The 12,661-nt window shown below is 45.9% G+C and overlaps 1 protein-coding gene across 2 annotated transcripts in view; it reads left to right on the top strand.

Moving 5' to 3' along the window:
- Window positions 1–12,661, top strand: part of plagl2 (pleiomorphic adenoma gene-like 2) — a 54,110-nt gene that overhangs the window by 33,832 nt on the left and 7,617 nt on the right. For both annotated transcript variants that reach the window (XM_063208832.1, XM_063208831.1), the window contains exons 2-4: window positions 9,223–9,442; window positions 9,769–9,961; window positions 11,652–11,977. In XM_063208832.1, coding sequence (XP_063064902.1) covers window positions 9,929–9,961; window positions 11,652–11,977 — 359 coding nt within the window. In that variant the 5' untranslated portion in view covers window positions 9,223–9,442; window positions 9,769–9,928. The remainder of the gene's footprint in view (window positions 1–9,222; window positions 9,443–9,768; window positions 9,962–11,651; window positions 11,978–12,661) is intronic.

Raw genomic sequence — 12,661 nt, 5'->3', positions numbered from 1 at the left:
CAGAGACAGAGAGAGAGAGAACCTGCAGAGCTCAGAGAGAGGGAGTGATAGAGAGCGCCAGAGAGGGCGGGAGCTGAAAGAGTTAATCATGAACACACAGGAGCTGCCGCAGTGTACAGGCTGCCCTCTGACCCCTGCGCCAAAGGAATGCGAAAACCCTTTAATCTCAAACCAAAACTGCCTGCCTATATGCTGGATAATTTCTTCTTTTCACTGTCAGGATTATAAAATCCGTACTTGCCACACCCCTCCCCCTCCTCAAACGCCCCACCCCACCCCCACCCCACCCCACTCAACACACACAAGCACATACATATACACACATTTTTTTCACACGTTGTGGCTTCGTTTTAGAAAAAAAGTTATAGTCTCGAGCCATATGTTGGATCCACACTTCCCGTCATAGAGTCGCTTAAGGAATCATAGAAAGAGCTCAACTGCCAAAAATACCTAGAAGAAAATAATGTCATATTTCTGACAAACCTTTTCGCTCAATTTTCTTTGTCACTGGTACACATAGGCTACTTTTCACATTCTGATCATAAGCACACATAATTGTCACATACAGAAATGTAAACCTGGCTAAGTTAACCTAGCCTGGCGACGCCATCCTATGTGCTCCGCCCACAAATTTTGCCTCCGCACATCGCCCAGGCTAAAGTTAACCTGCATGAAGCGATAAATCTGCTTGTACAGTGCATAGATAGCCCACAGGTGTCATTTAGTTAAATAAATAGGCTCTTGTATTAGATGATTTACCACTACCTCAAGGTTAACCAACCTGCATTACTACTGAGGGGTTCTTGACATATTCCCCAGGTTGTGTTGGGTTTGTTGGGTGCTTTTGCCATGTCGTCTGAGGCCAGTGTTGCCAGATTGGGCTGTTGGGCTGCTTAGGACGGTCGACTGCGGGAAAACATGGATTTTGGAGAAAAATACGCCCAATTTTTGGCCACAGAAATCAATAGAATTGGGCGGGATTTAGTGCTTCCAGGCGGGTTTTGAGCATTTTTGGGCTGGAAATCATCAGCCTCATCTGGCAACCCTGTCTGAGGCAATACATACATGTACGTAGATGTGACCATGTGGGCCATGCAAGGAACTATTGGAATGGGCCAGAGGTCAGAGCCACTACACAGCACGTAGGCAATAGCCCACCTCTGAGGGTTAGGGAATGGCAGGCAGGTGCTCTAAGGATGCCTCAACGCCTGGCATGATGGGTTAGGAGGGCACAAAGAATGGTGGTGTGTGTGTGTGTGTGCGTGTGTGTGTGTTTGTGTGTGTGTGTGTGTGTGTGTGTGTGTGTGTGTGTGTGTGTGTGTGTGTGTGTGTGTGTGTATATTCTCTCTCTGTGTACATGATACTATATTAAGTAAACATACTTACTATGTATGTGTATGTGCACATAAATATGGGTGTACATAGCATGATGTGTTGAGAGGATGTTGGGTGGGGTGAGCTGTGTTGTTGGAAGTGTTGTCGTGATGAAATTGTTGTTCATTGTGTGTGTGTGTGTGTGTGTGTGTGTGTGTGTGTGTGTGTGTGTGTGTGTGTGTGTGTGTGTGTGTGTGTGTGTGTGTGTGTGTGTGTGTGTGTGTGTGTGTGTGTGTGTGTGTGTGTGTGCGTGCTTTTATGCATATGTGTGTAATCTATACTTTTGTTTATGATGTTGTGTGGAATTATTGGGTGTTGAGTAGAGTAGAGTAGAGTATAATTTATTGATCCCGAGGGAAATTAAGGCGAGGTGTGGCGAGGTGTCAGTACAAATGCTGCTTGGAAAGTCCTGTTTAGGGCTGTGTTTCTCGTAAGCGTAGTTGCTTGCCAGCTAGCAACATGGGTAGTCGCCAATGGGAAATTGCATTGCAACCAACAAAGTAGCTAGTTAGCAACTGCGGTTTCGAGAAATGCACAGTGTAGCGCAGTGTGTAGTAGTGACACACAATTTGTGTGTTGCTGATGATGTCCTCTTTTGTACGTCACTGTTTTACAAAAGTCTCTGGAGAAGTGAAGCCTTTTCGTTATTCAGTCTGTAGAGTAGCGTCAGAGATTCTTTAAGTATATAGAGATATGCCAATGTAATAGGTTGCTATGGGCACCTAACATGACCAGGTTCCGGTCTGCCTAAAAGGGCGTGTCATAATGCTCCTAGCATTGAATAGAACAGTAGGTCTGCCTAGGTCTGCCTAAAGGGGGATTTCCCCCCCCTCCCCCTTGCAATAATAGAACCCGGAAACAATGGGCCAATGGAACCTCTCTCTGGTAGCTACTCTCTCTGGTAGCGTGGTGTAGTGAAATGCTGGTGTTTGTGCGGTGTGGTGTCGTGCGTTTTATGATGGATGCGGAGTGCGGTCCAGGGCGCTTCATATGGAGGTGTGGAGCGACAGGCATGTGAGCGACGTAGGTGTTTGCAGAGGTGGAGCTCTCTCTCTCTCTCTCTCTCTCTCTCTCTCTCTCTCTCTCTCTCTCTCTCTCTCTCTCTCTCTCTCTCTCTCTCTCTCTCTCTCTCTCTCTCTCTCACTCACAGGTTGAGTAGATAGAGGCCTATAGACGCAGGGAGTGGCGGAGTCCTTCACCACAGCTAAGGTGTGCTGTGTGTGCTTCATGTAGTGCAACCTGCCAGAGGGTGAAACATGGTATATTATTTACCAGGCTCATGTGAATGAACATGTCAATTAAAGTATGACGTTTGTACTAGCACTTTTCAAAATAAATCAACTGAGAGATCAAAGACGAAAAAAAGGTGTAACTGAGACAGACATACATAGAGACACACACAGATATTCGAGGAGAGAGAGAGAGAGAGAGAGAGAGAGAGAGAGAGAGAGAGAGAGAGAGAGAGAGAGAGAGAGAGAGAGAGGGAGAGGTAGAGGTAGAGAGAGCGAGAAGAGTGAGGGTGTCAGAGACAGAGAGAGAAGTCATTTAGGTGTTTGTTTGGATAGGAGAGGCAATCTGGGCTCATGTGTCAGTTGGGCGGAGGTAGCACCAGTGAAACACGTGCTGGCGTTGTATGTGTGTGTGTGTGTGTGTGTGTGTGTGTGTGTGTGTGTGTGTGTGTGTGTGTGTGTGTGTGTGTGTGTGTGTGTGTGTGTGTGTGTGTGTAGGGCAGACGTGGCAAAGTTCAAGTTCAGAACGTGAGTATTTCCACAAGTGTCCCCCCTCCCCATATCGTCTCTACTCACCAGGGCTACTGACAGCTTTGGCTGACCCCAGGACAAAGTCATCTGAAAAGGCCCCCACACCCAATGCATACAATGTAATGAAGACTCCATTCTTGCCTCCCCCCCACTCACCCGCCGGGCCCCTGGACAACTGACCCCTTTGCCCCCCCCATCTGTCGACTTCCCTGACTTTTGCTGCCCTTCAACCAGTTGACCTACTACTACTCTTGAAATTCCATGTCCACCATTACAGTGTTTCTACGGAATTGTGATAATTAGCAGATCTACGTTCAGTGTGATATGTGACACTTTGGCTATTGGCTTTTTGAACTTCTCAGTATTTCTTGTCAGACGATAAGCTTCTAGATTGTGAGAGTGATTTTTGTGAAATGATGAAACACGCGCCACGTACACAGCAGTGTATTTCAAAGAGGGCATATTGCATTTCAGAGGAAGAAACACTACTCCTCGTCTACGTGACGAGCATGCTTGCTATTGCCGCTAAAGGCCCATGGTCAGGCATATAGCTTCATTATGTAGCATGATGAGCGTAATGGAGGCCAAATAGCATAGAACGTTCGTAAACTACCTCTCCCTTTGTTTTAAATGGTTCACTATTACAGTGGATCTACCACATTAGGTACAGTGTAATAACCAGTGTAACAATATTTAATACCATGTAATACCAGTGTAATACCATGTAACAATTTTGTACTTGCATCATGTACGTGTTACCAACCTCCCTCCCGAAGACTCTAATATCAGTAACGTTGTGCTATCTGTCTAGGCTTTTAGCTCAGTGGTATCGTGCTGTGCCTCCCATGCCCAAACTGGAGCGTTGGTTCAAGCAGATTCGAGCCCCAAACTAGCACAGATCACCTCAGTTTCATGAGTTGAGCGCTATTTGTTTCAAAAAGTCCACAAGTGGCAGCTTGTTTGATGTCTTCATGAACCTCAATCCATCTGTTAAGGCTTCTGAGTGAAATTGTTCTGTATGAACAATTGTTCTGAATGAAAGCACATTCATGTTGATCATCTAAAATATCTATATCTACAATATAAATAGACATACAAATTTCACATTTGAATTCAGACCACTATGGGGCAAACTGTATTGTGCTTTCGGCGACTTCTTTGTAATTGTAATTGTGCTTGTCTACGTTGTAATTCTGCGGCTTAATTCACATTGCGACTTAATTGTATATCAAAGTGTGTAGAAGTTCAAAGACAAAGAGGTCTGGAATGACTAATGAGCATGTGGGCATGTGTTTTTGACACGTTCAATTCATTAGGAGACAATACATTTTTTAACCTGTGGGTTTGAGGGACAGCTCAGAGGCCTTGTTATGGACACCTGTGGTGCATGTGCGTGCGTGCGTGCGTGGGTGCGTGCGTGCGTGCGTGTGCGTGTGTGTGTGTGTGTGCGACTGTGTATGTGTGTGCGTGCGCGCGACTGTGTATGTGTGTGTGTGTGCGCGACTGTGTATGTGTGTGTGTGTGTGTGTGTGTGTGTGTGTGTGTGTTATGGCGGCATGTGGTGTGTGTGCATTGGGGCGGCAGAACATGTTAGAGGCATGTAGAGTGGCAGGGCATTGTGGCTTAAAAGAGTAGAGCAGAGGAGGAGGGGAGAGGAGAGGAGGAGGAGGAGGACTGGAGGAGAGGAGATGAGGAGAGGAGATGAGGAGGGGGGAGGAGAGGAATGCACCAATGCACCATGCAGGAGATGCAGCGTTTACAATGGGAGAGAGAGGTGCTCCCTGGGGCGGGCCGGGGTGGGACGGGGCCGGGCCCCCCCCCTGCCCCCCTCCTGCTGGGTGACGACCACAGCAACGCACCACAGCTGTCAACTCCCCTTAACCGCTCACGCTCTCGCAAACATGCGCACACACATACGAGTTGTCATACACACATGCAGACACAAGTACACACACATACATACATACTGTATCCATGGTAAGACACACACACAGGTGTACGCACACACACAGCCAACTCGCACGCACGCACGCAAGCAAGTACGACCGACCGCACGCACGCACGCACGCACATACGCACGCACGCACGCACGCACGCACGCAGACAGGCAGATAGACACACACACACACACACACACACACACACACACACACACACACACACACACACACACACACACACACACACACACACACACACACACACACACACACACACACACACACACACACACACACACACAGTGTGCACAATATAGTCATTGCCACAAATACAGAGAACCTAGGGTACCCAGAGAAGAGATATTCAACTGCACAGAATGTGTTCAGAGATGCATGAAGGGCAGTTAAAAAAGGCACACTTAGTATTGATTTTTGATGGACAAAAAATACCCACACACACACAAACTACCACTAACATACAAACCCACGACACTCGTCCTTTTTTATATATTGAACCCTTGTGCAGTTGCAACAGGTGAAGGGGGTGTCCGTGCCTTTGTCTTAGAGTGTTTCGCCCAGTGCGTAATTCCAAAACGGGCGGAAAAAAAACTTGTTTTGACGTCTTTTGGGGTTTTCAATGCAGTATTTCCTGATTTGCATTTTTCTTTTGTGTTTGACACATTTTCTTCTTTCCTCTTGTACAGTTTTGTCTTATTTCACTCTGTTTGGAGCAATGTGCAGTTTCCTTTTTTTGCTTTGTAGTATGACTTAAAAATGATCCTGTTATCCAGTCTGAGTAGTTTTATGTAGACTATGAATATGTGGCTGATGTGTTATTTTATATTATCACACTGTTTGCAGCTGTTTAAATTTTGAAATAAGTCAGTTACTGCCTTTTTGCTTTGTAGAGCAAAGAGTTGCACAGACACATTTACTGATGCAATGAGCTAGCATAACCAAAGCCAAATCCACCGATACAGGTAGCATAACCACAACAGTTGATATCCCCCATCACGAAAGTTCATCAAAGACAACGAGTGAGACCTCATAGCAAGTAGTAGTCTGCCCACTCTCCCCTACCGGCAAGCAGTACACCCAGTTACAGGTAGAGGGCAGTGTTGGGATGATGGCCATTGACTACATGTTTGCACACAGAAGCGCACTTTCACACACGCACGGACTAACACAAGCGCAGAATGGACTAGAAAACATGCAGCTGCACAGACACACGAAGACACTTGAAATATTGCATTTGAACCCACAAATGAAATAAAAGTAAATTGAAATGTGTGTGTTTGTGTGTTGGTTCGTGTGTACAAACACACACACACACACTCACGCACACACGCACACACGCACACACGCGCACGATGCAACGCCAACTACATATACACACACATGTCCATGCAACTCTAGTTCTGTTGTCTCCGACTCCTGTTCTGTTACGTTTGCTTCTCTATCCCCTCCCCTTTATTTGTTGTGTCTTAACAGATGGCAAAAATACAGACCGTACCTCAGACGTGGCTCAAATGGTTAGGGCACTGACAATTATGCCGGGGACCCGAGTTTGAAGACAGACAAACAGCTTGTGATATAGCCTGCTCAACATCGCCAATTCTGTGTGGTTGGAGTGAGACAGGATGCGAACTGAACGAGCGTGTTGTGTCACTTTTAAAAGGAAGACACACTAATCAGATGGCTCAAAAGACAGACATCTAGTCTGTGTTGATAGTCTGTGTTATGTGGTCAGTGTTGGATGTAGAAGATATTTTTATGGGCTTTTTTGCCTTTATTTCAGATAGGACAGTGAAGAGCGACAGGAAGTGAATCGAGAGAGAGAGATGGCGTAGGGATGGGAAATGACCCAGGACGGATTCAAACCCTGGGTTCAACCCTTGGGCATTCAAGCCCAAATGTGGGGGGGGCTTAGCAGTGATGGATGTAAACTGAACTGGCGTGTTGTTTGACTTGCACACACCTTGCACACACCTTCCCTGACCATGTGACTGTGGAGCTGGTGTCAGAGTTCACTCGTGTGGTCAGCAGCATTTGGCCTCCTCGACTTTGGACGTGTTATGTCACTCACAAGCAGAGATGGTCAGTAACTTTGGTGTGTGTTTGTGCATGCTTGCTTGTGTGTGAGCCCAGTGTGTGCGTGTGTGTGTGCGTGTGTGTGTGCGTGCGTGCGTGCGTGTGTGTGTGTGTGTGTGTGTGTGTGTGGACGTGAAATGTTATGTCACTCACAGAGATTGTCAGTGACACTGTCTAGAAGGTAGGACAGTTCAACAGGTATATCTCCCTCAATAACAGAAGACAAAGTTGTTTGAAAAAGAGACATCTTGAAACTGACATCATTCTTGTATTTTTCTTGGTTTGGCGATTTGGCGGAATCGGAAATGGTATACATGAGAGTAAGACGTATCTCTCCCTTCTCACAGCTAAAATTGAGACGCTATTCAACCAGATATTGATGAGGACAGGCCATAACGTCTTGGCATGTTACATGCAGTACTACATTAGTCCCTCAGTAGCGATGTAAGGTGAATCTGGGCAGTCTGCCAATTTGGCGTGTTCGAGACATGTCAAGAAGACTGCTGTCATTTCTTCACACAAATCACTTTGCACTGCACAACAAGAGCAGGTTGCCACAGTAGGTTTATTTACAACTTGCCCCCACATCCCTTGGAGTGTTTTTCCAACCTGAGAACTACCCATAAGCACCGATTCATGAATTCAAAGTTATTGTAGTGTTGATGCGAGCTATAATCGTATTCATTGCTATTATTTACTTATTTATATATTATTATTAAGATATGGGTCATCAGTGTGTAGAGTGAGCAGTGCAGAGAAGGCAACATCGACATGTAACAGAGGAAGTGGCAGTGAGGGTGGTTAGTTTTTGGTGTTAACAGGTAGTATCAGATCTTTGAGTCTCTCTCTCTCTCTCTCTCTCTCTCTCTCTCTCTCTCTCTCTCTCTCTCTCTCTCTCTCTCTCTCTCTCTCTCTCTCTCTCTCTCTCTCTCTCGGTTGTAAACAGTTTGCCTTCCCTGGGGGCTGTTTGTGCGCTGGTGTTTTCGTTGGGATTACGGAAGCCTTATCCCGTTTGGTAACATGTGCATGCATGTAGACACACGCCGCCCCCGCCACCAGCACACATGTAGGCACACACACAAGACCATACACATGTACCTGCACATACACACCCATGCACAAATACATGTAGGCAAATACACACGCATGCGTGCACACACACGCAAATGATATGCAAACACACATACAAACCACACACAGAGACACACACACAGATGGATGCACACACATGCACACGCACACGCACACGCACACACACTCATACACTGAAACTCACACACACACTGAAACACACACACATAGATACACACACACACTCACATGCACGCACACACGCACACACACACACACACACACAAAGCGGGCTTTGTGAGGCGCGCCGTTTCCCTCTGGCAGACGGGGCGGCCCGAGAGAGAGAGAGAGCGAGGGGATGGTCGTAAATCTTGGCAGAGGAGAAAAGGGGAAGGGATTCACCCACTTCCTACTGTTATTATTAGGGGTTAGAGTTTGACACAATTTACGGTGGAAAAATTTAGCAGCCCCGCCAGGTCAACATCAAGGCTTCTCCCGTCTCTCCTTTTTTTTCTCCTGGAAATCTCTTCCTCTTTCGTTCTCAGTCTATCTATCTCCCTCTCTCTGTCCCTTTCTACACATTTTCTCTTGCTATCTCTCCCTCAATCTCTCTATCTTTATCTCTTTTTCTCTCTCTCCTCCTGTCTTTATCTTTCTTTCTCTTCATCTCTTACTCCCCCATCTCTCTCTCTCTCTCTCTCTGTCTGTCTGTCTGTCTGTCTGTCTGTCTGTCTCTCTCTCTCTCTCTCTCTCTCTCTCTCTCTCTCTCTCTCTCTCTCTCCCCGATGCACCTACAGCTTTCTTTAGTGCCCTCTAGTGCAACAGTTAGCCTATCTACTGTACCTGTGTGCTTGGAGGTTTGACAAGAACAAGATGGAGAGATAGAACAGGGAGAAGCTCTCCCGTTGTTTTCGTGCTGACTTATTAAAATGAAACTCACACGTTTGTCTTTGTTTCTCTCTCTCTCTGCTCTGTTGTCCATGCAGGAAGATGAAGATGCAGAGGATCACAGCCTACCCACCCCAGACTGTAGCAGTGGGGACTGGGTAAAGGAGAGGATCCGCAAGAGAGACAAATACAAGAGAGAGAGAAGGAGAAAGAGAAGAAGGGAGAGACAGCCAGAGAGAGAGAGCGAGAGAGAGGTGGGAGAGAGCAAGAGGTGTTTGTGGAGACATTTGATCGAGACGAACGTGTCAGATAAAAAAGGTGAGAGGATTGTTTGTGGGATTGCTGATGTTGAGTCGTCACTACACTAGTTTATATGGCAGTTTATATTGCATTATTTTTTGTATGGAAGCTACCTACATCAGCCATGTATACAGACATGTGTGGAATATAACCCGAAAATAAACTTTTATCAACATGTTTACACAGAATATAACCTGAACAGAAACGTTTTATCAACATGTTTTAAGAAAAGTAGTTGATTATATAGATACGTAATATTTTTCATTTTGGATTATGTTACTGAAATTACAGGGGCTAAAACATCACATTTAAGTCGAGATTAAACTCTGCTACCTGTCTTGTAGGTTCGATTGAGGCGCCCGTCCACAGTGACCCATCTTCTCCCTGCCTTGCCCACCAGCATCACGTTCGGCCACGCAGCCCCAGCCGCCAGTAGCCACTCAGAGTCTGGACGGGAGGGGAGCCACGGCAGCGTACCAATGGCACCGGCACCCTAGGGCTGCCATGGCCGCAGCTGCCACAGATGACCCAGGCCAGGTACGCTTGGTTGGTACCAGTGGTGTAGTCTACGTAGAACACAGGTATACACAGTATATCCACCAAAATAAAAGTCAGGGATTTCAGTATACCCACCTAAAATTGATTGTTCAATATTTAGAATAGCACAGCAACGTTTATTCAATGGCGACTTGTCATGGAAGCCTGGGAATTTAACAACATGACGATAAGATCACAATCAACATCATATGTAATTTCAAATTCTTTGTATGACCAGTGCATGTATAGAAATTGACAATAAAACCAACTTGAACTTGAACATCATTTCAGATGTTAACAATGCCTCCCTCTGCCTCTGAAACACTCCCTTCCCTCCGCACCGCACCCCAAGGGGCCCGGTCCCTAGTTTGGGAACGTATGCACCATTAGCTGCCCAACTAAATTGTGTACCCACTAGGGATGGCACAAACCGCACCAAAAACCGAAACCGTACAATTCACACACATACCGAACCGAACCGTGCAATCCATCGCAAACCGCAATTCATGTACTGCCCAGAAAAATATGTAAAACAGAGATTCTAGGAGTATCTTATCCAGTCTCTCTGATTAAAACATTAGCGTATAAGACCAAATCAGAGGATGACACAATTAAAATCACACCATTTTCACATTATAAGCCTATACAAACAATATGTACGATATTTAATGATAAGTCCGATTCTATTAGCCAGTGCACCATTTATCATGAACTAAAAAAAAGAACCGTAGAGAACCGAAAACCGTGACCTTGACACCGTGATATGAACGGAACCGTGAATTTTGTGAACCGTACCACCCCTAGTACCCACCACAAAAAGGTAGACTACACCACTGGTTGGTACAGAATGATGCTGCCATACCCAAGTGTAACAGATGCCAACTTGCAGAGTTCAGCGGTAGGATGTTAGTAAGCCTCCCTCCAGAGGTCTCAGACCTAGACCTAGACCTAGACCTCGACCTTAAACATTGCATTACATTACATTATATTATACTGAGCTGGCATGTTTATCCAAAGCAACTTACAGATATTACAGGGTATTGGTTACAGTCACTGGAGCTGTGTGGGGATAGGAGGGAGCCAAGGAGGGAGGGAGGGACTGGTAAGGGTGGGGTCTGAACCTGTAACCCTGTGCTGTGCAGTCCAGCTCCCTAACCGTTATACCACGGCTGCCCCCAAGCTCAGTTGTTTAGTACCAGTGCTCCCATGCCAAACGATTGGGACGTTGCAGTTTTGAACCCCAAGTGGCAAAGCAGCACTTACAAGTGCCGTCACACTTGCCAAGCTAGACATCCTATAGCAAATGAACAGCAAATGAAGTTGAAACTGCTGGAATTGTCTAGAGACAATCAATTAGGAACATTCATTTGAAAGTCTAAGACTGGGCCGTGAATCAACAGCCTATACTGGGATCCTATACGCCATCCTATTGCGCTGATTGGTGTTAGTATTGTATTGTTGCATGCAGAGGGATTTGAAAGACAACCTTTATAAATCAGAGGTGTCATTAAGAAAGTGAAAGCCCTGCAACAAATTTGAATGAACCAGTTCTGTAGCCCTTTAATGCACGCCGTACCACCAGTGGCATGCTATAATAGACATTGAAAGTTAACTACTATAGTACTACACTACTATGACAGTTGAATACCTCTGTTTGTAAAGTAAAATGCCTTCTTTTCTTTTCTGGCAGATCTCAGCACTGACACAGGAGGAGCACCAGGAGCCACGAGCCACCGCCAAGCTGTACGGAGGCGCCGTCACGCCGCGAGCGGAGAGAGAGCGAGAGAGGGAGAGGGAGAGAGAGAGGGAGAGAGAGAGGGAGAGAGAGAGGGAGAGGGAGAGAGAGAGGGAGAGAGGAGAAAGAGCAGGTGGGCACGAGTGTTTTGTTTGCGGGGCTCTCTTCGGCTCGCCTGACAAGCTTCGACTGCACGCTTTCTGTCACGCGGGGGAGAAGCCGTTCCACTGCTCGCAGCCCCACTGTCCCAAGGCCTTCAGCTCCAAATATAAGCTTTTCAGGTGAGCACCACTTGTCCCAAGGCCATCAGCTCGAAATGTAAGCTTTTAAGAGTGTACCAAAGATTTTATAGACGCCAACGAGCACCAAATATGATACAAGGGTTCAAGACGAGTTTACTAGCACAACATTATGGTGGGGATGATTTTCTTTTCACTGGTCAGCCTTTTTCAAGTTTTCAAGAACAGAGCAAAATGATAATAAAAGAGGCATGAGGCCAACACAACAAACCAAACCACAATGGGCTGAAAAAACAAAATCTGAAAGCCACAGCATCATCAATGTAGTATGACTAATGTGGATCAGTAGCCAGATCTATTGTTTATTTGCACAACCATCAGGTACAGAGAAGAGTTCTGATTTGCCATTCTGATGAACCAAGTGTAGCATCCTATAGTAGCCTACAGCAATATTGTGGGATTGTGCTGCTGGTTCAAACTTCACACATGTCATTGAACTTGAGCATCACTGTTCCCTTCACTCCATGCTAACCTGTCTGTTTTATCATAAAGTCTATTGCTTGTAAACATCTAGCCTGCCTATTGGACACCAGATGGAAATTAGCCCTTGGGCTACAATCTGGCATGTTTACATATATGTACATGTATGTATATGTTCATTAATGTGCAATGTCCTGAACAAATAAAGTAAAGTAAAGTNAAAAAAAAAGTTAAGTAAAGTAAACC

The sequence above is a fragment of the Engraulis encrasicolus genome, chromosome 10 (genome assembly GCF_034702125.1).
Source record: "Engraulis encrasicolus isolate BLACKSEA-1 chromosome 10, IST_EnEncr_1.0, whole genome shotgun sequence".
Lineage (NCBI taxonomy): Eukaryota > Metazoa > Chordata > Actinopteri > Clupeiformes > Engraulidae > Engraulis > Engraulis encrasicolus.
This window is presented reverse-complemented; position numbering and strand designations above follow the sequence as displayed.